This window comes from Notothenia rossii (assembly GCF_949606895.1).
Source record: "Notothenia rossii genome assembly, chromosome: 5".
In the NCBI taxonomy this organism is placed as follows: Eukaryota; Metazoa; Chordata; class Actinopteri; order Perciformes; family Nototheniidae; genus Notothenia; species Notothenia rossii.
Genome location: NC_136903.1, coordinates 2,648,626 through 2,676,601, shown reverse-complemented (window position 1 = coordinate 2,676,601; position 27,976 = coordinate 2,648,626). Strand labels below are relative to the sequence as shown.

The following is a 27,976-nucleotide window of genomic DNA, read 5'->3' as shown; positions in this document are numbered from 1 at the left end:
TGTAAAAAAAAGTTTGGACTACAGTAATTGTATAATTCAGTGGGTGTAATTCCTCACACGGCCTATAGGGGCAACAAAGAGCAAATCCCAACCCACACATGAAAACAAACTTCGACTCGGAGGTGAGATTTATGCTTTATCTGCAGTATTTCTACGCTATATTTCTACTTTTCTAACAGAAAACACGTCAAATATGAATAGTTACTTCTTATGTATAGCTTTATTTGAGTAAATATCACACCTTTTATCGGTTAAAGAGCAGCTCAACGCTACTTCCGTGTTGATTTGGATGGGATCGGGGCCAACATATCAAATTAATTTATAAAACCAACATTTTTTTAACCAGAAAATGATTTATAAATACTTTCTGTAATGTGATATATCTCAGACAATGTAATGCAGGTTATAATAATAGTACAAAGACAAGTTCTACAGCTGAATATCAATATGTTAACCCTCTGTTCATTTGGATGTTGCTGTTTAGTAGATGTATTATTTAGCTTTAATATCATTTAGGTGGGAATAATAACCATCCACAAAATGTCTCGTCTTGCAGCTTTAATAACCGGTATTTTGTCAGTAAACACACCAGCTGCTGAATATCTAAAAAGAAGAATTTGTAGCTAAACATATGAAAGTATGGATGTATAAAGAGAAGCCGAATTGTACATTCAGAGAGTACCCGTATGTGGGCCCATAGAGCATGCGCAGTTCAGTTTTCCCTTAAGTCCCGCCTCCGATCTCCTTCACTCTTGTCAGTCAAATGAATGGAGAGGGAAAATACCTCTGGATTCAGCTTTCAGCGCATTTTAGAACTTTTAACACCACAATTATTTAAATAAGGGCCATAAAAGAGTTCGTGCCGGATAGTTTATTTAGCTACAAAAAAAGGATGCGCTGATTCACAGACGTTTCTTTCCCCCCATGTAAGTCAATGGGAAAAAGCCAGTTTGGGCCAAAATGACTTCACGGAAGTTGTAGTACTACCGTTTGGCCACTACGTCCATTCATAAAATCGGCTTCAACAACCGGCGCACTTTCCGTAGCTTGCTGATAGCTAGCTTAGGTTAGCTATATCACGCTGAATGCTACCGTATTTACAGTCACGACACTAGACTTTATATCCTTATTAACTCCGTTTTTGTATCCGTATCTACGTCATTAAATGTACGCTATTCACAGGGGGGTTTACCGTGCTAACATCTACAGCTAGGAGGCTAGAAGCTGGTTAGCTGGCTTCTAGCTTTGTTATGCTAACGTGTTATGCTAGGTTAGCTTATCTTGTTTTGCTATGAAGTATTTCAGACACAGATTTCAATTGAATGTACATGAACATTTCAGGTACTTGTACTTTACTTGAGCATTTTCATTTCAGGCTATTTTATACTTGTATTGTACTATTACATAGGTGGTAAATATTCTACTTATTTCTCCACTCTTAGGTTTACTAAATATGATCAACACATGTCTATTTGTCCTTTAATATTACCCACAACCATTCGCACAATAGCTGCTTTACACAACTGTAATTTATATATAATCCAATGCTAATATGTGTCTGTAGTATCTTTCTTTATATTTCTGTAGCTAAGTGAGACTGTATTGTGTGTGTAGTAATATTGTTAACTCGTGTAATGCTTGACAACAATGCTTCAAATAATGTCCTAGTTTGGGGTAAATAAAGTATCTATCTCTAAAACTTACTTGAGCCCAATTGGGAAATTCACCCAGCAACATATGTAGTAATAGATATAGAAAAAGACTCAATATATACAAAAGAAGATGCCACAGCTTTTCCAGATTTACCAACATACCATCATCAATAGTTATTATCCAATATTTTAATACATATTATTCTGAAATGGTTAACGCTGAATAATGTCTACTTTTGATACTATATACTTGTTCTATTTCTACACTATCGTACTTTTAATCATGTCAATCACTTTTTTTAACCACCTATTTTGACCAATTACTGCACTTAAGTACAACTTTCAGGCAGTTTTACTTTACTACAAGTACTTTTATTGAAGATCTGAATACTTTTTCCAACGCTGCTTAAACTTTGATTCTTGTTCACAGGGATGTGACTCGATGGATCCACTGGAAGGGACAAGATAATGCTATAGAGTCGAGACGCTTTCAAGTAAGTAAGTATGCAGAATCAGAATCAAGTTTAATGCCAGGTACGTTTACACATACAAAGATTTTGCTTTGGTATCTGGTGGTGCGAACATAAACAATCTAAAAAATAAGTTGCAAAGTAGGTACAAAAATAAATGTATAAGTATAATAAAAAAACAAGTATTTTTAAGAAACAATTTAGCATTAAAAAAGGATGCTAAAGACAAGTATATACACCAGATTTAAATATAACTATACAAATAACCATAACAGCATGACTTCCTCAGGCCCCGGCCACACGGAGACGAAACGGGTTGTATCCGCTACAGTTCTCTATCGTATAGACGGTTCGTCCACATGAGGCCGACACAGAAACGCGGATAACGATAACGGCTCCCAAGGTGGGTAAATCTGCGGACGCAACGCTCTGGGGGGCCAAACGGCTCTGTGTGTACGTCCTATACGCCATAGCCCCGCTGCTCCCCACCTCTGCTGCTCAGCCCGCGTCATTGCTGATTTGTTTCGCCAACAACAACAACAATGGCGGATCACAGGGTTGCGTTCGTGCTCCAGACGCTACTGACCATGATACAGATGTTAGTGCAACATCTACAACTCCTCTACAACAACCATCAGCAACAAGTGGACATGGAGAACTACATGAACTACATGAACTACATGCTGCTAAATCCACCGCGGGGAATAACCAGAAGGGCAACCAGGAGAAGGTTTTGGATAAGACCGGGCAGAACAAGCAGTTGGTGGGACAATTTTGTCAATGGCGTTGTCGTGGATGATGAATGGAGGGAGAACTTTCGCATGTCCAGAGCTTCTGTCGTCGCCCTGACTGAAGAACTGCGCCCATATATCGAAAGACAAACAACAAACATGAGGGCACCAATTGATCCACTGAAAAGGGTTGCATTAATACTTTATTACCTGAGCGATGGGGGAAGGCTACGGAAGACTGCTAACGCCTTCGGCGTTTCACGCCAGGCTGTGTCCCTCATTATTAGGCAGACATGCAGAGCGATCTCCATCCACCTGGGTCCAAGATACATCAAGCTGCCTTTTACTGAGCCCGAGACCGCGGATCTGGTTGAGGGCTTTGATCGTGCACATCGCATGCCACAATGTTTAGGAGCAGTGGGCGGAACCCACATCGAAATCAAGCAGCCATCTACCAACCCCACTGACTACATCAACATGAAAGGCACACATTCCCTTAATGTACAGGCCGTCTGTGATTACAAGTACCGATTCATTGATGTCGTGGTAAAGTGGCCTGGGAGTGTGCATGATGCACAGGTCTTTGCTAATTCAAAGCTAAACATGTACTTAAAGACTGGAAAGATCCCTGCTCTGAAAAAACAGATTGTGGACGACGAGGAGGCCATACCAATTTATCTTCTTGGTGATCCTGCCTACCCGCTGCTGCCGTACCTGATGAAGGAATATGCAACCGGTGGCGCCACAGCTAAGGAACAGTACTTTGGGCTATCTTTGTGTAGGGCACGTATGGTCATTGAGTGTGCTTTTGGTCGCCTCAAGGCCAGATTTGCTGCACTTAGAAGGCTTATGGACACAAACTTGGATGACCTGCCCCATGTAATTTACTCCTGCTTTGTCCTCCACAATTTTTGTGAGGCCCGTAAGGAGGCTGTGGATGATCAGTCTGTGTTGGGAATAATACAAGGTGAAAAGGACTTACAGCCTCCCACACAGTGCAATGGATATCTCACTGACTGTGATGAGGGGGAGGGAAAGAGAGTGAGGAGAGTGCTTACGGCGTACATTGACCCTTAGGACTACATGAAAGACACTGTTATTTTGTTTGGAAGGTTTTTATTAAGATCTGATAAACATTCTTTGTTACATTCCCTGTCCTCACTGTGCAGCTCCTTCAGCGACAGGCTACTGCACCCCCGCTGTTAAATAGCAACCAACTATGTGCTGTAGGTGCAAAATATATATATATGCTGTTACTAACTGTACAATATATACCTGGCTGCTAAATCCTAAGAACTGTTACAGGATGTGTATTTTCTAAATTGTGTAACTTTTTATTTTGTATTAGATCATCATTTTTTACTTAGTACTTTTTAATGCATGTAACATAAAGCAAACAAATATGTGATTCCCCAATGTTCAAAGTGTGAAATAAAATTGGCTGCAACCACTTCCAGACTTTCTTTGAACATAAAGTGCAACAAATGTGCAAACGCAGTATCATATATATATTTATTTATACTTTCCCATAAGGACCCACCGTGACACGGGTGTCACATGAACTTTAAATGTTCTGGAAAGTTCCTTATACAGCTTTAGCCTTTATTTTATCTCATGAAGTCCCTCAGTGACACACCCTGAACAGTCTGGTGGGTCATGGTCCAGGTCATGTGACTTTGTGTTCCCATGACAACATGTCCAAGATGTCCATGCGCGATGCTAACACGTGTGACCGAACTAGCAACATTTCAAAAGCTTTTTTGTTTGTTGCTAAAGGTAAAATTCAAGCCATTTAAGAATGTCCTTTATTACATTGAACCTGTTGTGGAAACATTTATTGATCAAGTTGATATGAAACAAATGAGACAAACATCGCTGTGACACTGACCGGGACTTTAACCCTAAACTTTCACACTAAACCCAAAGTGACATATACAGTGGGGCAAAAAAGTATTTAGTCAGCCACCAATTGTGCAAGTTCTCCCACTTAAAAAGACGAGAGGCCTTTAATTTTCCTCCTAGGTACACCTCAACTATGAGAGACAGAATGCGAAAAAAAATCCAGAAAATCACATTGTCTGATCTTTAAATAATTTATTTGCAAATGATGGTGGAAAATAAGTATTTCGTCAATAACAAACAAACAAGATTTCTGGCTCTCACAGACCTGTAACTTCTTCTTTAAGAGCCTCCTCTGTCCTCCACTTGTTAACTGTATTAATGGCACCTGTTTGAACTCGTTATCAGAATAAAAGACACCTGTCCACAACCTCAAACAGTCACACTCCAAACTCCACTATGGCCAAGACCAAAGAGCTGTCAAAGGACACCAGAAACTAAATTGTAGACCTGCACCAGGCTGGGAAGACTGAATCTGCAATAGGTAAGCAGCTTGGTGTGAAGAAATCTACCTTTGTTATCATGTTACTCTCATATTGAAAGAGGACATTCAGGATTTCCCCAACATTTGCTGTTCTTGATTTGTTTCGTTGTTTGACTCATAACTACACAACTTTTTCCTCCACGTTTCCTCCAGGATGTCCTCAGGCCACCGGCTGCGGGACGTTGAGCAGCAGCGCCCCCTGCTGGTCGGGGAGCAGGAGCAAGGTGTGATGGAGGTGGAGAGGATTCCCCTCGGTGAGACGAAGAGACTTTGGTTCATCCCAGACTGCTGCGGCATAGTGTGCGCCTTCATCACCTGGTTCCTCGTGTTCTACGCTGACTTCGTGGTCACCTTCGTCATGCTGCTGCCCTCCAGGAGCTTCTGGTACGCCGTGATCAACGGGGTTCTGTTCAACAGCCTGGCAGTGCTGGCACTCGCATCCCATCTGAGAGCCATGCTGACAGACCCGGTGAGGAGGAGGAGGCTTTTGATTTAAAAGTCCCCTATCATACTGTTTATCATCAATATATCACAAGTCTCAGATATATGCAGAGCCTGTCTCTGATTGGCTGAAACACCAAACAGATCATTGCAGCATTACCCATAATCCCCTCTGTTTCAGCCCTGTTTCCAAAGTGCTGATTCTCTGTCTGTTACCTTTGATGAAAATAAGGAGCCCCTCCCCACGCCCCTCTGAGAGACATTTGGTTACAAAGAACTCAATGGTGCTCTAGGAGGAGATTCAGGTGATAAGGGGGGGGGGGGGTTACCTTGGTTGCTGATTGGCTAATGGTTACTCAAGCCAAAACATTGTTATGAGTCTCTTTCCACAGAGGGGACACATGTTGATGTAGAAGAGACATGAAGAAGAGGGGACACATGTTGATGTAGAAGAGACATGAAGAAGAGGGGACACATGTTGATGTAGAAGAGACATGAAGAAGAGGGGACACATGTTGATGTAGAAGAGACATGGAGAAGAGGGGACACATGTTGATGTAGAAGAGACATGAAGAAGAGGGGACACATGTTGATGTAGAGACATGAAGAAGAGGGGACACATGTTGATGTAGAAGAGACATGAAGAAGAGGGACACATGTTGATGTAGAAGAGACATGAAGAAGAGGGGACACATGTTGATGTAGAAGAGACATGGAGAAGAGGGGACACATGTTGATGTAGAAGAGACATGAAGAAGAGGGGACACATGTTGATGTAGAGGAGACATGAAGAAGAGGGGACACATGTTGATGTAGAAGAGACATGGAGAAGAGGGGACACATGTTGATGTAGAAGAGACATGAAGAAGAGGGGACACATGCTGATGTAGAAGAGACATGAAGAAGAGGGGACACATGTTGATGTAGAAGAGACATGAAGAAGAGGGGACACATGTTGATGTAGAAGAGACATGAAGAAGAGGGGACACATGTTGATGTAGAAGAGACATGAAGAAGAGGGGACACATGTTGATGTAGAAGAGACATGAAGAAGAGGGGACACATGTTGATGTAGAAGAGACATGAAGAAGAGGGGACACATGTTGATGTAGAAGAGACATGGAGAAGAGGGGACACATGTTGATATAGAAGAGACATGAAGAAGAGGGGACACATGCTGATGTAGAAGAGACATGAAGAAGAGGGGACACATGTTGATGTAGAAGAGACATGAAGAAGAGGGGACACATGTTGATGTAGAAGAGACATGAAGAAGAGGGGACACATGTTGATGTAGAAGAGACATGAAGAAGAGGGGACACATGTTGATGTAGAAGAGACATGAAGAAGAGGGGACACATGTTGATGTAGAAGAGACATGAAGAAGAGGGGACACATGTTGATGTAGAAGAGACATGAAGAAGAGGGGACACATGTTGATGTAGAAGAGACATGGAGAAGAGGGGACACATGTTGATATAGAAGAGACATGAAGAAGAGGGGACACATGCTGATGTAGAAGAGACATGAAGAAGAGGGGACACATGTTGATGTAGAAGAGACATGGAGAAGAGGGGACACATGTTGATGTAGAAGAGACATGGAGAAGAGGGGACACATGCTGATGTAGAAGAGACATGAAGAAGAGGGGACACATGCTGATGTAGAAGAGACATGAAGAAGAGGGGACACATGTTGATGAAGAAGAGACATGAAGAAGAGGGGACACATGTTGATGAAGAAGAGACATGGAGAAGAGGGGACACATGTTGATATAGAAGAGACATGAAGAAGAGGGGACACATGCTGATGTAGAAGAGACATGAAGAAGAGGGGACACATGCTGATGTAGAAGAGACATGAAGAAGAGGGGACACATGTTGATGAAGAAGAGACATGGAGAAGAGGGGACACATGTTGATATAGAAGAGACATGAAGAAGAGGGGACACATGCTGATGTAGAAGAGACATGAAGAAGAGGGGACACATGTTGATGAAGAAGAGACATGGAGAAGAGGGGACACATGTTGATATAGAAGAGACATGAAGAAGAGGGGACACATGCTGATGTAGAAGAGACATGAAGAAGAGGGGACACATGTTGATGTAGAAGAGACATGAAGAAGAGGGGACACATGTTGATGTAGGAGAGACATGAAGAAGAGGGGACACATGTTGATGTAGAAGAGACATGAAGAAGAGGGGACACATGTTGATGTAGAAGAGACATGAAGAGGATTTTGCACAATAGGTCCCCTTTAATAACAAACATTAGAAGCTCTGAGTTAAAATGAATCCTTAACATAAACCACCTCCGCACCTAAACTACCATAAAATGCTGCATTAGTCTCTGAGTTTCCAAAAATCAACAAAATATAACACATGGATTTTTGATTTTAAGATAAGCGGTACTTTATTGATCCCAATTTGGGAATTGTTTGCGTTGCAGCAGCATGAAACAACTACAAACCAAAACAAGGCATTGCAAACAAGTAGAAATTAAAAAGTAGAAATGAACAATACTAGAATTTAAACATCTCAAAATAGAATTAAAGCAGCATTACAAATGTAAAATAGGCTCTGAAGATAACAAATCTATAAACTCTGTCAACAAAAAGGCAAAAATGTGAAGCTCTGAGTTATAATTTAGCCCTCAGGGTCCTAACTCAAAGCACCTCACCACAAACCATAACTATCACATCCATTCAGCTGGACTCCTATTTTTACAATAACTGTTTACCGGCACACATACATGTAAATATATCTAATATGTGTATATGTTCATTTAACTCATTTCTTATTTTAAAGTTATTTAAAGTGCACCTATCATGCTATATTTGAATAATATAGTGTAGGGCCATACCTATATAAGGTATATTTATACTTTTTATTTTTCAAAATACCAAACAGATCATGCATTTTAGCCATTCCTCATTTCGCTCAATTTAACACTGTCTTTGCATCATGGGCTGATTCTGTGAGAACAGCACCATCTACAGGCCTGGCATATGTACTACAGCGTCTCCAGCGCTTTCCAACGGCAATGTCCGTGGCTGTCTCCTCCTGATTGGTGGAGTTGGCCCAATAGCCGTAGCGCCACTTCTGTGACGTCATAGAAGTGTTCAAATCTGGATCAGTCTGTATCAGATCCGTTGCAGCCCCTTTTTAAGAGATTTGGGTATGGAGGAAAATAGAGAGGGTTGTGTTTTCTGACTCTTGGTGAGTTCCCTGGAACACCGGGGACACATGTTCATGTATAGAAGACGTACAAAAGTGCATTTTGCATGATAGGTCACCTTTAACTGTATATAATTGTAATGCTATCTTTATTAATCTTTAATCTGTGTGAATCCGGCGTTCCTGTTTTTCATTCTTACCCTGTTGCTTTTAAAACCACTGAATTAAAGCTCCATCTTATCTTATCAGTGTCTTTAGATGTTTCTATTTTTTCATCGCCCGTGTTTCCTCCCTCCTCTCTTCAGGGAGCCGTTCCGAAAGGAAACGCCACGAAGAAATACGTGGAGAGTCTTCAGCTGAAGCCGGGCGAGGTCATCTACAAATGTGCAAAATGTTGCAGCATCAAACCGGAGAGAGCGCATCACTGCAGGTCAGAGCAACTTCAGCATTAACTTCGGATAAAAACATGCTCTTAGTCTTCTCCGACACATTAGTTAACGTCCATTGCAAAGTGTTATTTATGTAGAATCAAAATACCTTCAGTGTGAGCAGAGAGGGCAAAAGTACACACATCCTTTACTCAAGTAGAAGTACAGATACTCGTGTTTAAAAATAGTAAAAGTAGAAGTACTGACTAAACTTATTTACTCAAGTAAAAGTAAAGAGGGCTTTGAAATGTACTTCAGTAAAAAGTACCCATAACTAGCAGCTGTTTTAAAGAGTACCTGACCTCCCTTTATATTAATAGAACAATAATGTCATTGTTAGCTAATGAATGTTTCCATGGTGACCAACGGCAACATGACAACGTTTCCATTGGTCCCTCTTCTTTAGAGAAGACCAGGAAATGATGGATACACGGATCGTGTTCAAATCAATAGGCACGCAATGACTCTAAATAATAATGATCACGCCACCAAACACACATTCAGACTAAAGGAACCAGCCTGTTTGGAAAATGAGAGAAGTAGAAAGTACAGGTATTTGAGTTCAACATGTAAGAAGTAGAAAGTACAGGTATTTGAGTTCAACATGTAAGAAGTAGAAAGTACAGGTATTTGGGTTCAACATGTAAGAAGTAGAAAGTACAGGTATTTGAGTTCAACATGTAAGAAGTAGAAAGTACAGGTATTTGAGTTCAACATGTAAGAAGTAGAAAGTACAGGTATTTGAGTTCAACATGTAAGAAGTAGAAAGTACAGGTATTTGAGTTCAACATGTAAGAAGTAGAAAGTACAGGTATTTGTGTTCAACATGTAAGAATTAGAAAGTACAGGTATTTGAGTTCAACATGTGAGAAGTAGAAAGTACAGGTATTTGAGTTCAACATGTAAGAAGTAGAAAGTACAGGTATTTGTGTTCAACATGTAAGAAGTCAAAGTAAAAAGAAGTCAGAAAGTAGTGGAGTAAAGTACTGGTACCAGAAACATGTACTTAAGAACAGGAACAAAGTATTTGTACTTCACTACTTCCCAGATTGGATTCCTAGAAGGATGCATCTGCCTCCGGACCCTTTCACAATTTGTAACACCGCATTACGTCCTACAAGGGATTAGAGATTAGTTTTTAAAACAGCATTTTGAAACGAGTCATGTCGGTTTAATTAAAGAGATCCCTTTTGATTGTTTACTCAGAAAAACAAGGCAAACATTTAGACCTCAAGTAAATGCATTACGTCCCGCTTTACAGAAGCACGTTGCCCATAAACTACATGTCCCACAATGCATCTCATTTTGTGACATGCGCACTGAAGAGACTTGCAATTATTTGCCCTAGACTTCTGCTTTCAGACGTATTTAATAATGAAGTTATTACCCTATCCGATAATAATGTAATATAATACATTTTTTTATATTATATATTTATATTTCTATATTTATAAAGTCTTAAAGTTACAGCCGGCTGTTGAGTGCAACTGTAATGCTGATGTGGCCCGCGATGAAATTTAGTTTGACACCCCTGCAATAAGGCATCTGAGGTGACGCTTAAGAAGTTAGGGAACTAAAGATGTAATTTTTCCTTCTTCTTCTTCTTCTTCTTCTTCTTCTTCTTCTTCTTCTTCTTCTTCTTCTTCTTCTTCTTCTTCTTCTTCTTCTGCAGTATCTGTAAGCGCTGTATCCGTAAAATGGACCACCATTGTCCCTGGGTGAATAACTGTGTTGGTGAGAAAAACCAGCGCTTCTTTGTCCTCTTCACCGTGAGTACATTACATTATTTTGACCCCACACTAATCTGATTGTATTATTCAGACGGACTTACACAAACGTCAAAGATAAAACAAGTGTTTCTTACAGGAAGGGTTTTTGTTTTAGTGCCTCTGATGATTCCAATGAACTATTACTACGGATTGATTACAAGGATTATCATTTATGTCCATATATTTGTATTATTATATTTATATAGTATTTTTAGGGGAATATCCCTTTAAGATTGCTCACAAACATATATATTTTTCTCTACGAAAAAAAGTTCTTTTAAAAACGTACTATAATACTGTCATTGGACGAGTATTTACTTCATAAAGCAGTATAGAAAAAGGCTATACCATGGTTATTTCATATCGGGTATTAATTATATAAATATCATAAAACATGCTTTATTTGTGACATGACCTCGTTTTTAGGGTTGTTACTAGGGATGTAACGATATATTGAATATCGCGGTAAATAACTGTCTCAATACCGTCGTGAGACTGACAAAATCTACCACGATTTAAAAAAAAAAAACATTTTTTTTTTTTTTAACCAGATGGTCCCATTGAGATCATCGATCTCTTTTTCAAGGGAGACCTGTCCAACATGGCAACAAGTAGGTTACAACATGAACATGAAACAACAGATAACACAAAAGGACATGGTATCTACAGGGCTACATGTACATACCTAGAGACATTGACAAGTACCAACAGTATATTTATATCTCGCCCTGTCAATAAGCCTCACCTTCTTGGCAACAACTGTATTGTTTTTGAAGTGGTGGAGAGACAATGCACAGTTTGACCCACTGCTGTCACCCATGGCCAAAGCATCTCTCTGTCCCATCAACATCAGTACCAAGCAAGAGAGGTTGTTCCACAGCAGGGGATATTGTAAACGCCCAAACATCCCAGCTTCTACCTGGATATGTGGACATGCTCATATTCCTAAAAGATAACCTTGATGATGCTGAGGGAGCGAGTTAGAGTTGAGTTACTTGAAAAACTAAAGTGAAACTTGATTTATTCTATTGCAGGGTCTGATTATTATATTGTTGACACTTTAAAATACTACTATCCTACTAAAATGCTGAACTAATCAGATTTATTATTTAATAAAGAAAAAAAAATTCAAGTAAAAAAAAAAAAGGAGAAAATTCAAAAACATTTTCCTTTATTTTTCCAAAACGCGATAAATATCGTACCGTGGACTTTTTATCGCGATATTATCGTACCGTGACTTTTTGGTATCGTTACATCTCTAGTTGTTACATCTCTACAAATGTTGTTTTATGGCAAAATGACTTTCATATTTTCCTTTTTTCAATCCTGACTCTTGGAAAAACTCAGTCTTCTTCTGACTGACGAATCAAAACTGGTGAAAAATGTGTGTTTGAGTAGATTAGAAAGCTGTAGCTCTTTGGTTACTAGCTAGAAAAGTGTGTTTTAGAGTTTAGACTACATAGAATAAAACTACAGAGGCGTTTCTCAGGGACACTTTCACAAAAAGGACGGCGCTGCTTTTGTGACTGATTAACCCGCACACATGTATATATATATGAGTAAAACTCTAACACAGAGAAGACCTGTCTGTGCTGCCCCAGAACGCCTCGTTGGAGATTTCTCTTTTTCCATTTGTTTCTTCCTAATTATAGTGACGTAACGATAACCAGGTCCAAATGGACCAATCCGCGGAGCTCCTCACACACACTCACTCAGCCTTATATTTTCTCAGCCGCGGCTGTGAGTGTGTGTGTGTGTGCTCAGGCTGAGTTGCGCGGTGTGTCGCTGTCTCGCAGACCCCACGCAGCAACCAGGAAATAGCACCAGTAATCCAGCTCACACTGTCCGCTCCTCGAGCCTCAAAGGGCGGAGCAGCGAGCCCGCAACGTCCCCCCAACACGGCACTCAGACCCCACGCAGCATTCTCATCTGTTTGTCATCACTGGTGTCATTTTTTGGTTGCTAACAAACACCATTGTAAAACATAATCACTGATGTTCAGCTGTAACGGTGGTGGACTCATCAGAACAGAGTGGGTGAGCTGACCAATCAGTGCACAGTGGGCTCACAGGGAGGGGGGGGGGGGGGCAGGAGCTCCAACAAGCGTTTAGGACAGAGAGTGAATACACATACTATACAGAGATGCTGGATGAGAAACCAATGTGAGTTTGGAACATTGAACAATATAAATGTATTCTAGTAGACCTCAACAATGGAACTATGATCAGTAGAAATGGCCATGACACGGGACCTTTAAAATAATAATAATAAAAAATGCATTTTATTGATAGAGCGCTTTTCTAGAAACTCAAAGACACTTTACACAGTTAATAATTATAAAAACATAATTAAAACACCACACTTAACATGTATAAAACACAACATTAATTACAAATAATAATTATAATAATAAAACATCCGCTTACTGATCTGCAAGCAGAAAGCGTCTCAGCGCCCCTCTGCTTTCTGCACATATTCGGAGCGAACATTTGCACAAAATATACCTTTTTCTATGCAATTCACGTATTCATTACGACATTTGTTTACAAAGATAAACCCCCGTCACATTTGATTTGATCTTATCTCTTATTGCATGTTCTTACTTTCATTTTTCATGATTATATACATATTTTTTGTATTTATCTTTTACACAAAACTCAAATCCTCCCACAGGATATATAAAGTATTCAGATTTTTGAATATATATTTTATACAAATGTGGGTAATTGTATAAACCAGCGGTTCCCAACCTTCTTCAACTCAGAGCCCACTTAAGAATCTAAACATTTTGGTGGCCCAAATTCAACAAAAAACAACACTGAGGCTAAATAAAGTTCTCAGAGTACTTTTTATTTTAATGAAAAAAGGAGCTGGCTCAGTAACAAACAGACATTTCTATTACACGGTTTAGTTGAATATTCGGTTCTGATTGGTCAATTCAGAACACATTGTTAATCCAGTAGAACAGACCGCTGTCAAGGACTGTGTAATGACTGTTGCTAAGGAGGATCGAGAAAGAGAAAGGAAAAGAGGTTCAAATACAAATAAATCGTAATAATGAAATGTTTCCACACGAATCATAATGTTTTGCAAATTATTTGGCGGCCCACTTGCAATGCCTTCGCGGCCCACTAGGGGGCCACGGCCCACAGGTTGGGAACAGCTGGTATAAACAAACAACCAACTCATTTCATCACTCTACCTTTGCAAAAATAAAGTGCAAATAGCTTCAAAACGATATCACTGTGATTTTAATGTAATATCATACCTTTAATATATTTATTTTAACAAACCTTGAAGCTCCTCCCCTGCAAGTGATGCATTATTTATGGAGCGTCCAGGGGCCAAAATCCATCTTTTGTGATTTCGCCTCTCACTTTTTCTGCATAGCACCCAATTCGTTTCATGTAAATCCCTGTAACTGATTGAAACTGACCCCTCAGACTGTGCGATGTTAACACCGTGTGAACGTTTCCTCCAGATGTACATCGCTGTGATCTCCAGTCACGCTCTGGCTCTCTGCGGCTATCAGTTCATCACCTGCGTCAAAGTGCAGTGGAGCGGTGAGTCCTGAACCCTGCTGCTCACTCTGACTACAGTTTGACTTTATCTCTCACTTATAAGACAAATCAAATCATCATGTATTATAGCCCCAAATCACAAGAAAGGCCTCAAAGAGCTGTACAAAGCAAGCAAAGACAAAAACTAAATACAAACGTCACACACTGAAAAAAATGCTGCTCCAAAAACAAGTTAAAGGTGGGGTAGGTCATTTTGGAGAAACCAGCTCGAGTGCCCTAATTTGAAAATACACAGCCTGAACAAATCTGCCACTTCCTTACAGAGCCCCTCCTCCAACACACACGAACGCGCACATGACCAATGAGGGCACGAGATAAGTTTGTGCACAGATGGAAGGCTGACAGGTCATCCAGTTACTTTAGCTGGACCATGGAATATAACAAAAAGTGTATCTCGAGCCGGTTTCTCAAACTTACCTACCCCACCTTTAAACAATAATGAAAACAAGCTGCTTTCACTTGAAATAAGTACAACAATCTGCCAATAGAACAAGTGAACATTAGCTTGGTTAGATTTCTTGAAATAAGAAGGGATATTTAGATCAATCAGATGTTGTAATTAGCTGGAGAACTCATTTTGAACTATATTTCACCAGAATCAGGAAGTGTTGTTACAATATAATCTGCAGATGCTCAAATGTGTTCTGATGTTAGTTGGTGATTTTCTAATAAAAAATATGTGTGAAGAGACTGAGAAGCAAATGAAAATGGCCCAGAGAGATGTCCGAAACGAAGACATAAACACTCATTTCGTAAAATGTTAGTTTTTGTACTATTTAGGTGCAATAGTCGCAGTTCAGTCCAGGGTTTAAAACCTCGAGTCTGTGTTGATATGAAAAGTGAGCGCTGTTCCTCTTTACTCACTGATCTGAAGCTTGTTCTGTATACTAGTTATTTGAACAATGGTCGTCTGATGTCACCGTGTGTTTCCGTGTCAGAGTGCAGTGATTTCTCTCCTCCGGTGACCATGCTTCTGATGATCTTCCTCTGCATGGAGTCGCTCCTCTTCTTCACCTTCACCGCTGTGATGTTCAGCACTCAGCTGCACTCCATCTGCAACGACGAGACGGTGAGCACGGAATGAAATGTCCCCAGAGAGGCCATTTTTACTGTTTAAATTGAAGAAAAAAATATCCATTGACAGCATGGGTAGAACCATTTAAATGTGTGTGTGTGTGTGTGTGTAGGAGATCGAGCGTCTGAAGAACGAGAAGCCCACCTGGGAGCGTCAGACTCGCTGGGCGGGGCTTCGCTCTGTCTTTGGGGGCGGGTCGCCCTCTCTGCGGTGGATCAACCCCTTCGCCGGACTCAAACTACCAGCCCTGCTGCCCCGTCGCTCCTGGAGGGGGGGGGCCGAGTTCTCCGTCTGACGAGCTGTCCGTCAATTACCAGAGATGGCAAAAGTACACACATCCTTTACTCAAGTAGAAGTACACATACTCATGTTTAAAAGTAGAAGTACTGACTAAACTTCTTTACTCAAGTCAAAGTAAAGAGGCTTTGAAATGTACTTCAGTAAAAAGTACCCATAACTAGCAGCTGTTTTAAAGAGTACCTGACCTCCCTTTATATTAATAGAACAATAATGTCATTGTTAGCTAATGAATGTTTCCATGGTGACCAACGGCAACATGACAACGTTTCCATTGGTCCCTCTTCTTTAGAGAAGACCAGGAAATGATGGATACACGGATCGTGTTCAAATCAATAGACACGCAATTACTCTAAATAATAATGATCACGCCACCAAACACACATTCAGACTAAAGGAACCAGCCTGTTTGGAAAATGTGAGAAGTAGAAAGTACAGGTATTAGTGTTCAACATGTAAGTCAAGTTTCCTGGGCTTTTTGGGTGTATTCCCCACTTGAAAGGGATGAGGCGTCTCCCGGACTTTGGTCACAGGATTTCACTCCAGTGACACAGCTTCTTTTCAATACTTTTGATTTTGATTTAGAAGTTCACTTTATGCAGGTGAAAAACCTTTGAGAACAAAAGAACATTTTAGAATTTGTAAACATGTAAATAACGCAGATTCTTTTAACTTGACTTTTTTCTGGAAATGTTGGCAAATCAAATTAATTATTATTTTTAAACAAGAAACTATTATGTCCTCCTTTAACAGAGGTATTCAATGAATAAAATAAGACTACACTATTAACGCTTCTACTAAAACAAATGAATTCTTTATAAGACATTACTGATCTCTTAAACAAGAAAGCTTCTTTCCAAGCTAAATAAACAGCGCGTCTAAGCTCTGAATGTGCCGCACAATTTACGCACCACATTGAAACCACACATATAAACAATGCTGCGCAGCGCTCTAACAAGACACGTGCATATTATAAACAACTTAACAGAACATTCTGGCTCTGCGGAGCTCTCACAGCATGATGGATGTGATCTTACCGGCTGCCTGTCCTGACTCGGTAGAAATAAGTGTGGCCTCCCGTCTACACGCTTCCGTCTACTAGGATCGCACACAGCTACTATTTAAACCCTTCTTGAGGATGCAGCACTGGGCTCTGTGATTAGGGTGATTACACCCAGCTTGCCAGAGGAGGCAGGACTGCCTGCGATCATTACACCTGTTGTCTATTCTATTAATTGGTGGTTTGTCTTTCAATTAAACATTTGTAGCGTTTATGATTTAAATTCTGAATAAAGTTAAGATATTTTGTTATTCTATGTATCCATATCTATTAATATTCGACTACTTGTAATCTGTAAATCTTTGATATACTATGTGGAACCCTTCAGTCGACACTGTGCTTACTAGCTCTGTGTGGATTGCTCTGCTAGCCATGCAACAGAAGACAACTCCCCAGACCTTCAGTGTTGTTCTTTTCTTGACATCGTCTTTCACATAATAGGGTCCAAAGAGGTCGACTGTTGTAAACTCAAATGGACAGGCAGGCTCTGTTCTTTCTGTTGGCAGATCTCCCACAATTTGTTGACATATCTTTGCTTTGGCTTTTCTGCAGTCTATGCAGCCATCAACAACCTTTTGAGCAAGTTTTCTTCCCCTTATGATCCATGCCTTCTTTCTCACTTTAAGCGAGGTTCCAGCCACGCCATCGTGTCCAGCATTGTGCGCCTCTCGAGTCAGCAACATCGACACCCAGGAATCATAAGGTAAGATTGGAACACCCCTTTTATCTTCTTTGAAACCTTGGAATCTTCCTCCACAAAGCAAAAGCCCAGATATGTTGTCCCTGTAGACTACGAGCCTGTCTGTGGTGGAGTTTGAGAATGATACACCTGCTTGGGCTGACAGTAAAATGTCTTGCATGGCATCTTCTTGCTCCTTTACAGAAATGGCTCCCGAAGAGGATACCGCCTCCCACTTTTCACTTTCCACAGATTGACTGGATTTGATGAACTCTTTTGCTGCCCTCCAGATCCATGCAACTGTCTTAACCAATCGGCTCAGCACATTGACCTGCTTGACATCCACCAGGTTCTGGACAGCTGACCCTGCAGGTGGTCTCCTCTCTGTTTGGATTGGGTTCTGCGGTGGTTCCTGTTTCTCTGCCTTGGCCCTCGTTAGTGCAGAAACAAATGCCTTCTTTCGCAGCCTGTTGATGCCGTCTCTGGCACCGTCAGCGAGGTTCCTTGCAGATTTTATTGGCCACTCGTTCGCTTGCAAGTTCAGAAACGTTGGCCCCGTTTGAGTTTTCGTCCAGGTCTTGAGGGCTTGCTTCCTCTGGTGATTATGTCAGCGATGTTGTATGGACCAGGAATCCACCACCAGTCAAGTACGTTTGAGTTGTTTGGTGTCTGGGCTCGGATTTCCTCCTGTAGAAGGTTTTGACCAAGTTGCATCTTTTTCTTTCTCCTGGAAAAGTTTTTTCCAACCATGACATGGAGTTTATCCTCTTCCACCATGCAGCCCAAGCCAAGGGTCTTATTGTTCTCCTCACACATTTGGTTCGGTAGAATCATGGTCTTCCTCTGATCCAATTCCAACTCGTTGCCGCATTTCTTCCTCCCACTTTGAGCAGAGAACGCCCATGGCTTGAGCTCAAACCCTCCGACCTTTAGGATCTGCTTCACATTTTCTGTGATGGTATACAGCTGCTCACAATTGTTGTGTGAAGTGAGTATGTCATCGACGTAGCTGTCCTGATGAAGTACCTGCCGCTCCTTCTCAAGGTGGGTGAAAGGAGGCAGGTTAGCTGTCTCCCGCATGGCTAGCTGTGCAATGCACCCTGCAGGTTTATCTCCGATGTTTACCCTGGTGACTGCATAGTCCTCCAGCTCTTGATCTTCGGAGTCTCTCCAAAACGTGCCGACGACCTGCTCGTTTGGTGGAGGCTGCCTTCCAATGACCTCTTTGTATTGGACATCAGCTGCCTCATTGACCGGGCAAAACGTGTCTTGGACATGTGAGCCGACCCAGTAACATCCTCAAAGAGTTCAGGGTGAGTTCCTCCAACAGTCTTCCTCAGAGGTCCGTCCCATAGGACTAGGTCTCCAACAGCTCTGATTCTTTGAGGTGCTAGTTGACCTTCTCTGTGGCTTATCAGCAGACTTTTTTCCCTGGGTCTTTTCAGTTCACAGAGTGGTATGTCTGGAAATAGTTTTTGTAATTGCTTTGGGGTCACACTTCCCTGAACATCTGCTATGCTGTCCAGACCATAACAAACCAATTGATGTGATTTGAGGGTGCCCTTGGGAGTATTCACTCTGATCTTTAGAAGGTATCTTCGGGTCTCCACGAAAACCTTCATCCCTCCAATTCCATGGATGACAAGTGTGATTTCTTCACCCCTTAGGTTCAGTTTCTTTGCAGCCTTGTGGGTTATATACTTCGTGTCAGAGGCCAAATCAATTAACATCCCAACTTTTTGTCCAGCATTGGCTGTGACTTTAAGAAGCATCATCAGCACCGGTGGTTCCTTTAATCAACCCTCCTCTAGAAGTCCCAACTGGTCTTTTCTATTGCTGAGGGTTCTTGACGCAGCATTTGAGAACACATCCAGACACTGTTTAGCCAATTCAGGAGGTAACTTGTTGAGGAAGTCTTCTTGGTTCTCTGTACAACTCCTCCTGTCTTTATTTCCCTCTGAACCAGGTCCGCTTTTATTCAGACTTTCTTGGCTTCTCTTGGCCTTGGTGTTGGGACATAGGTAGAAGTGATGGTCGGGAACATGCTCATTCCTGCAGTCTTGATTCTTACACAGAAAGCCAGGTTTGCAGTATGTGCTTCCATCATGGACCTCCAGACATCTCCTGCATGCTCCCAGCTTCCTCACTGCACTCTTCTTCTCTGTTAGCTCCAGCGCTCTAAACTTTCTGCAGAAGTAGAGCTTTCTCCTGTGTTTCTCGTCTCCACAGATTACACACCCTGCCTGGTCGTCGGTCATTTTGGTAGACTTGGTCCTGGCATGCCTTGGATCAGCCTTGGCCTCCTTTCTGCATGGTTCCTCTTCCCTCAGTTGCTCGAGCTGCTCATATATGCTCTCTTGCTCTTTAAGGAAAGTCAGGAGACAGTCGAACCGATTCTGCGTCGGACCAGAACGTTGTCTCTCAGTGGCATAGACAAGCCATTGATTCTTGAGGGTATCTGGGATTTTACTCAATGGATTTGGTTACTAGTGGATTTTTTAGAGCGCCTGTGTCCCCAAGGTCACTCGAATCTTGAAGAGCTTTTCCAACAGTTTGGATCAATTCCATAATTTTACGTGGCTGATACCCTCTGACAGCTGGCATCTTCTGTAACTCCTCCACTATTTCGATGGCGATGGATTTGTGATTCCCATAGCGGTTCTCTAGGACAGGGGTTCCCAAACTTTGCCATGCCAAGGACCCCATATAGCATTATCCACTGGCGGGGACCCCCCTGTTGCAATTTTTTTTTTTATGATGTGTACAAGTGCCTCGCGATGGAGCATGCAGTGCGTTGCCACTACATTTGGGGCCTTCTGCCTGATCGAAGCTGTCACTCCGCTTTCTTTGCCTGTCATAGCCCCACTGCCCCATCTGAACACACACCCACACAACGAGGCCAGTCAAGTCCATTTGAGATGATGTACTCATCTAAAACTTGGAAAATATCTCTTCATGTGGTCCTACCTTCCAGTGCTTTGCAAAATAATATTTCCTCAACAAAGTTGTCTTCTGAAATAAATCTGATGTATGCGAGCAATTCTGCGACATACTGTTTGCTACATCCGTGCTCTCATCCAGCTGCTGAGCGAAACATTCACTAGCTCTCACTTGCTCCAAAAGCTGAGCAGATTTTCTCTCTCAGTAGCGGCAGATCGATTCTGATTGGCTTGAAGGGCGGTCGTGTGATTTAAAAAATATTAAGATTGGCATCAATGGATACAGATTGATAGATATGCAGTTATTATTAACAACAACAACAACAACAAAAGAAACTTAAAAAAAAAAAAATCCCTTTTCCCCTCAAACTTTGCGTGACCCCCATGGCGCCCCCCCCGGGGGGTCGGGGCCCCCACTTTGAAAAACACTGCTCTAGGACACGGGCAGATATCCTCTGCTGTGTTGTAGGCGGTGAGGCGAAGATCTCTTGTCATTCTGTCTTCAAGACTGTCCAGCAGTTGGATCTTTTTCACCTCTCTTGATCCAGTAGGCTCACCTTGCTTCTGAATTGCCTCCCAATCCATCCTCCATCTGTGGAACTCGCGTCTGTTGCCACTGAACTTGGGAAGTGCTGTTGGCTTTAATTTAATGGATGCTGCAGGATATCTGGCTGAAGCAGCCGTCTGCATTCCTTCAGTGTCCTTCTTTTTCGCCTGAATGAAGTCTGCCTTTCTGGAGAACAATCTTGGGAAATGGAGTTCAAACCCCCGTAGCTGGCTTTGCAGGTCCTCCCGCATTTCTGGAGGGATCCACTGCCTCCACCGACTGTGCACTTCTTTTGCAGTCCTCATAAGCTCTTTCAGATGGCTGAGTGTGGAGTCATAGGCCTTCAGATTACCACCAGGCTCTGCCGCAGAGCACATTCACCTTCAGCCTCCGCCGCATGAAGCGCTACTGACACTTCATGTTCTCCAAAGTGAGTCCACAGAGCTTCTTGAATAAGTCTCTTCAACTCCTCAAGCTTCCGCATACTCTCCTCTGCAGTTTCTTGTAGGTTGTCTTTTTGCTGACTCGTTAACTCAGCTTCTTCAGCTGTGTCCAGCTCTGCGATGAACCCAGCCTCCAAGTTGTCATTTTTTTTTCCATGACTTTTTCAACTTCTTTAGTGAATTTCTTGAAACTGTCTCTGAGTTCTTCTTCAGACATGTCCTTATAAGTCCTGGTGATGGTGTTGGCCAGTCGAGAGGCTAACCGCTTTGCCGTCGGCCTCTCCACCTTTAGTTGCTCCACAGCCTTTCCTCTCGCTTGATCCGCCATGATTTCCCCTTTTTTGGGCATTCTGCACTTTGCCTGGGGAGTGGTGTGATCCAAGAAGGAGGAACCTTGGATGATCAGGTCTCAGGTGTCTGCTTGAGTTGTAGTTCAGCGTCTCAGGTGTCTCAGGAGTTCTTCCAGTTCCTGGTCTCCCGGTTGTTCACTGTCAAGTTTCCTGGGCTTTTTGGGTGTATTCCCCACTTGAAAGGGATGAGGCGTCTACCGGACTTTGGGAACAGGATTTCACTCCAGTGACACAGCTTCTTTTCAATACTTTTGATTTTGATTTAGAAGTTCACTTTATGCAGGTGAAAAACCTTTGAAAACAAGAGAACTTTTTAGAATTTGTAAACATGTAAATAACGCAGATTCTTTTAACTTGACTTTTTTCTGGAAATGTTGACAAATCAAATTAATTATTATTTTTAAACAAGAAACTATTATGTCCTCCTTTAACAGAGGTATTCAATGAATAAAATAAGACTACACTATTAACGCTTCTACTAAAACAAATGAATTCTTTATAAGACATTACTTATCTCTTAAACAAGAGAGCTTCTTTCCAAGCTAAATAAGAAGCGCGTCTAAGCTCTGAATGTGCCGCACAATTTACGCACCACATTGAAACCACACATATAAACAATGCTGCGCAGCGCTCTAACAAGACACGTGCATATTATAAACAACTTAACATTCTGGCTCTGCGGAGCTCTCACAGCATGATGGATGTGATCTTACCGGCTGCCTGTCCTGACTCGGTAGAAATAAGTGTAGCCTCCCGTCTACACGCTTCCGTCTACTAGGATCGCACACAGCTACTATTTAAACCCTTCTTGAGGATGCAGCACTGGGCTCTGTAATTAGGGTGATTACACCCAGCTTGCCAGAGGAAGCAGGACTGCCTGCGATCATTACACCTGTTGTCTATTCTATTAATTGGTGGTTTGTCTTTCAATTAAACATTTGTAGCGTTTATGATTTAAATTCTGAATAAAGTTAAGATATTTTGTTATTCTATGTATCCATACCTATTAATATTCAACTACTTTTAATCTGTTTTTTATTTTATATTTCTTAAAGCCTTAGGCTCTGTTTGACTTTACAATGTAAGAAGTAGAAAGTACAGGTATTTGTGTTCAAAATGTAAGAAGTAAAAGTTAAAAGTCGTCATAGTAAATAAGTAGTGGAGTAAAGTACTGATACCAGAAAAATGTACTTAAGTACAGCAACAAAGTATTTGTACTTCACTAGTTCCTACCTCTGATTATTAGTTATTTTCTCACATTCCCCTTTACATACAATAGTACTCCACTTTAACAGTGTCTTTAACAAGGGCTCACAACATGTTTGAGTCTCATATCCTAAAATGTCAACATGAGTGTTAATAATGGGGTTAGGAAGGAAAAGAGAATAAGAGAGGAGATACGAGGAAACAGGAAAGCAAAAAAGAAAGCAGATATGAGGAATCAAGAGAGGAGACAAGGAAGAGAATAGAACATGGGCTAGTGAGGGGAGGAAGGACACGAAGTGAGAAGACATGAAGGTAGGAGACGAGGAAACAAAACAATAGAGGAGAAAGGGAGAGGAGATAAGAGATATCCTTATCTCCTCTCCCTTTCTCCACAAGAGGAAACAAAAACAAACGAGACCAGAACATTTTCCTACTTGTTTTAATGCTATTTTATGTCTATTGAGGTGTTTACATTTTGGAATGTTTATTTTGAGTCTTTTAATTGTTATTGTACAAATGCCTTGTCGTTGTATGCTGCAACGCAAACATTTCCCACATTACGCTCAATAAAGTTCTTCCTATCTTATCTTATCTTACCAGGCGGAGAACAGCAGGGGGTCTGCCTCGAGACTCAGAGCCCAAAGAGAGGTCTCCGTCGGGGGGGGAGGCTTCAGGTGTGTGTGTCCCCCCCCCCTTAAAGATTAAAGACGCTGCTGCTGGATGTGAAGAAGTGTTCAAAGGGTTCACACTGAACAGCAGATTCAGACCCGGGGATCATCTGCTCAATCCATCATCATTTTATGGGGAAATCGTAACTTGGATCAGTGCAGTAATCACATTGCATTTAGCACAATATCATAAGGGTAAATATGTAAAAATGTATGAATCAAGTAAAGCAACGCAAGTTTATTTATACAGCACAATATCAAACACACCTGTGTCTCAGTGGGCTCTACAGATCAACACACATAGATTACAGTGTGTGATGTCATTGAGACAAGAAATTCAAAGTGCTGTACAAATACATAAAGCATTACAATGTAGTGACATGACATTGAAAACAGTCAAGAGAACAATTTCACCGAGCTAAGATAGGATAAGAGAGGTATAAAATACAAGCGTAAAAGTCACAGTTCGGTATGAGATATAAATAATTTTTACAATTAAATCGGAAGCAGCTGCAAAAGGAAAATGTGGAGCTGCATATTTGTTTGGTACAGATCCTCTTAAAGGGGCCCTATTCTGCTTTTGGGGGTTTCCTCTTGCATGTAGTGCTTTCTATAGGTTTCTGTGCATGTAAATGGTCTGCAGAGGCTAAAATCCCTGCATTGGACTCCTTTGTTGACTTCAGGAACATGGTGACATCACTATAGAACACTCGCGCTCCTATTGGCTTGAGCTCCAACACATCGTACGTGATAGGCTAAGGGGTGGGACATCTCTAAGCTGGTTGACCAATCACAACAGAGCTGGCCAGCTAACCAATCAGAGCAGCTCTGTTTTCAGACAGAGGGTGAAAAGAGGTGCTGCAGCACAGGCAGTATGAGAACAATAAAGAGCTTTCTGAACATCAAAGCATGGAGACATGACCCAGTAGAGGAATAGCAGAATAAAGCCCCTTTAGAGATGTCAAAGTAGTCATTCAACTTAATATATATTACGATGAGGTTCCCTCCAATATCATAAATCATATCACAATTGCAATATCAGTCAAAATAATCACAGTTGGTATTTATTCCAAATCGTTCAGCCCGAGTCTGAAGGTTTTTTTGTTTTGTTTTTGCTCGTTAAGACGCTGGATTTTCTAAAAGCAGCTGCTGCCTACAGACATTACTATGTGAGGAAACAACTTCTCTGACTATTGCTGCTCTGCTCTGATCTTTATTTTTGTATAATCTATCATTTAACTGCTCTCTGTTTGTATCAGGGTTTCTGTTAGAATACAATGTCTGCAGTTCGTGGGGGAAAGCACAAATTGTCTAAAATACTGAATGAATGAAAGATAATTTGAAAAAATATTGTGTGTGTGTGTGTGTGTGTGTGTGTGTGTGTGTGTGTGTGTGTGTGTGTGTGTGTGTGTGTGTGTGTGTGTGTGTGTGTGTGTGTGTGTGTGTGTGTGTGTGTGTGTGTGTGTGTGTGTGTGTGTGTGTGTGTGTGTGTGTGTGTGTGTGTGTGTGTGTGTGTGTGTGTGTGTGTGTGTGTGTGTGTGTGTGCATTAACATCCATACATTTGTGTGGCTGTGTGTTTTGGTCTGTGTGTGTGCAATATTTAATTCAGTTAACACTAATAAGATCCAAATTTAAATCTGATGAGAATCACAGAAAACGGAGAGATTTAGAAATATGTCGGATAACGGAAACCCTGGTTTGCATCCATTAAATCAAATATCCTTCTTTAAAATGTCCTGTGGAGTTTTAAGTTTTAAAGCCTTCAGTTGGAGTTTCTCACTAAGACATACTGTGTGGATCTTTAAAGCTGAGAGTGATTAATATAAATTCATTTCCTTTCTTCTTTAAACTATTGAGTTAAATCTCCCTTCAATAAATCAAACACTGCAATATTTAATATCTTTAAATCCAACTTTTCTACAAGTTGAAAGTCATAGCGCAATTGGGTTTTCTGCAGAACTGATTATTTCCTTTCTTTATTTGTTTGTTGTGAGTTCTTCATCAAAAACTGCACAAACGTGTCGTAAATAACGTGTTTAAATGTGACGAATACAACCTTTATAAGGCAACCTGTTTTACGTTTCATTCAGAAAAATGTCTCGAAAACAAGTGTGAAGTTTTGCTGTCAGACATCAAGGATTGTAAAAGTTGTCATGCCAAAAACACTCCAGTATATTTAGCATCATTGAAGCTATGGTAATGGTATATCTATTAGCCGTAGCACTGCGGGTTGAAATACCGACAGGATAAATGGATCTAATACTTCGAATAATGTCTAAAATAACGGACAAACAATGACATTCCCATAAGCCTCAGCAGATCTTTGTTTTAAGTATGAATTTGCCAATGTTAGCATGCTAACACGCTAAGCTAATACCATGCTAAATATAAGCATGTTAATGTTTTAGCTGCGTTGACATACAGCCTCACATGCTACTAGCGTTGCTTCAGACTTTTATTCTTCATTTTTTGGGGTCGAAATGATTACACAAAAACTTTAACTCCAAGTGTGAAGTTTTTCTGTCAGACACCAAGGGTTTTTATAAGTTGTCATGCCAACACATTCCAGTATTTAGCATTATTGAAGCTAATGATATTTCTATCAGCCATAGCTCTGCGGGTAGAAATATTGATCTATCGTTGGGATTTATTTGTTTAATACTTCAAATTTTGACTAAAGATCTCCAAAATAATTGACGTTCCCCGCAAGCCTCAGAGGTTTTCTGTGTTAATTGCGAATTTGCCAATGCTAACACGCTCAACTAATACCATGGTAAACATAAGCATGTTAGCATTTAGCTGCGTTGACATACAGACTTTAATTCTTATTTTTTTGCGTTGATTTGGGGATTTTTAACTACAAATAATATAATTTAAAGGTGGGGTAGGTAATTCTCTTCAGAAACACTTTTTGTTATATTCCATGGAATGCTTTTAACATCCCGATAGCAATGAATACATGAAATGCTTTGACAATAAATAATTAAATACATAAAAAAATGTCCTCTGTGGAAGCCGTGGCGCTGTAAAAAGAACGACCAATCATCTGAGCCGGCTCGGCTAAAATAACTGGATGGCCTACCTACCTGTCAGCCTTCCATCTCTGCACAAACTTATCTCGTGCCCTCATTGGTCATGTGCGCGTTCGTGTGTGTTGGAGGAGGGGCTCTGTGAGGAAGTCTGAAGGAAGGGGCAGATTTTTTTCGGTTGTGTATTTACAAATTCTAGCGCACTCAAGCTAGTTTCTCCATTCTTACCTACCCTACCTTTAAAGTGGTAAAACAAGCTCTATTGATGAAATCTCCTGAATAACAGGGCAGTTAAGAACAAATGTGCTCATATGAATGTCTTTTCTTGAGGCCTTATGTCCTCAAAGGGCCCATTCTTTGTGTTGTCAAATGTTAAGTGTGTGTGCAGTGGGATTGAACCTTTTGTGTGTTGTTTGACATTCCCGGAGAGCATGATTTGTTTTGTGGTGTGTTGTTTATTACCCGAGTACAATCTGTTTTAACCCCCAGCTTCAGAGGATAAACAGCTGGTTATTTCAAGTTTTCTTTACTGATTATTCGCTAAATGTATCTGGAAAAATTGTCATATGAATAATGACAACTCTACAAATTAAATCAGGGTGTCTGCAAGTCTTGAAAAATATATTGAACACTTGAATGGCGTTAAAATAAAACGTAAAATAGTTTGACATCATTTTGAAATGCTTACATATCAAATCAGTCCTGCAGACATTGTGATGTAATGTTTTCATATTTTATTCTGAAAACACCTGAAAGTACAACTTTAAACAGACGGTTGACTTGGAGAACGTTGTTGAAAAGAAAACCCAGAGAGTTTGACTTGCAGGGAATGTATCTAAGTGGAAGTCACTGGACATTTGTTTTCTGTGATTTCTGAGATTTTGATATGTTGATTTGTTTCCACTTTCAATAAACGTAGTCCCTTTCTACCTCTTGAAAGTATTTCAGCTAGTTTTTTATTGTTATTGTGGGAAATGAATCCATTGACAGCACCTAATAAATACGTAGTGGATGTAAAAAGGTGTAAAAAAGAGAGCAAAGGAGAGGGG

General features: G+C 40.9%; 1 protein-coding gene across 13 annotated transcripts; it reads left to right on the top strand.

Moving 5' to 3' along the window:
- Nucleotides 1–65: 65 nt before the first annotated feature.
- Nucleotides 66–27,866, top strand: LOC307040822 (palmitoyltransferase ZDHHC7-like). Of its 13 annotated transcripts, none has more exons than XM_079683967.1 (10): nucleotides 66–122; nucleotides 2,083–2,146; nucleotides 2,412–2,525; nucleotides 5,390–5,705; nucleotides 9,161–9,285; nucleotides 10,956–11,052; nucleotides 14,534–14,615; nucleotides 15,572–15,702; nucleotides 15,821–16,036; nucleotides 23,830–27,866. In XM_079683967.1, the coding sequence occupies exons 4-9, from the start codon at nucleotides 5,391–5,393 to the stop codon at nucleotides 16,001–16,003; spliced, it is 933 nt and encodes a 310-aa protein (XP_079540093.1). In that variant the 5' UTR covers nucleotides 66–122; nucleotides 2,083–2,146; nucleotides 2,412–2,525; nucleotide 5,390; the 3' UTR covers nucleotides 16,004–16,036; nucleotides 23,830–27,866. The 13 variants fall into 13 exon arrangements, with proteins under 13 accessions (XP_079540093.1, XP_079540083.1, XP_079540090.1 ...); XM_079683958.1 differs by lacking the exon at nucleotides 66–122 and adding an exon at nucleotides 927–1,341 and having other exon boundaries at nucleotides 2,083–2,150; XM_079683966.1 differs by lacking the exon at nucleotides 2,412–2,525 and having other exon boundaries at nucleotides 75–122.
- The last annotated feature ends 110 nt before the right edge of the window (nucleotides 27,867–27,976 follow it).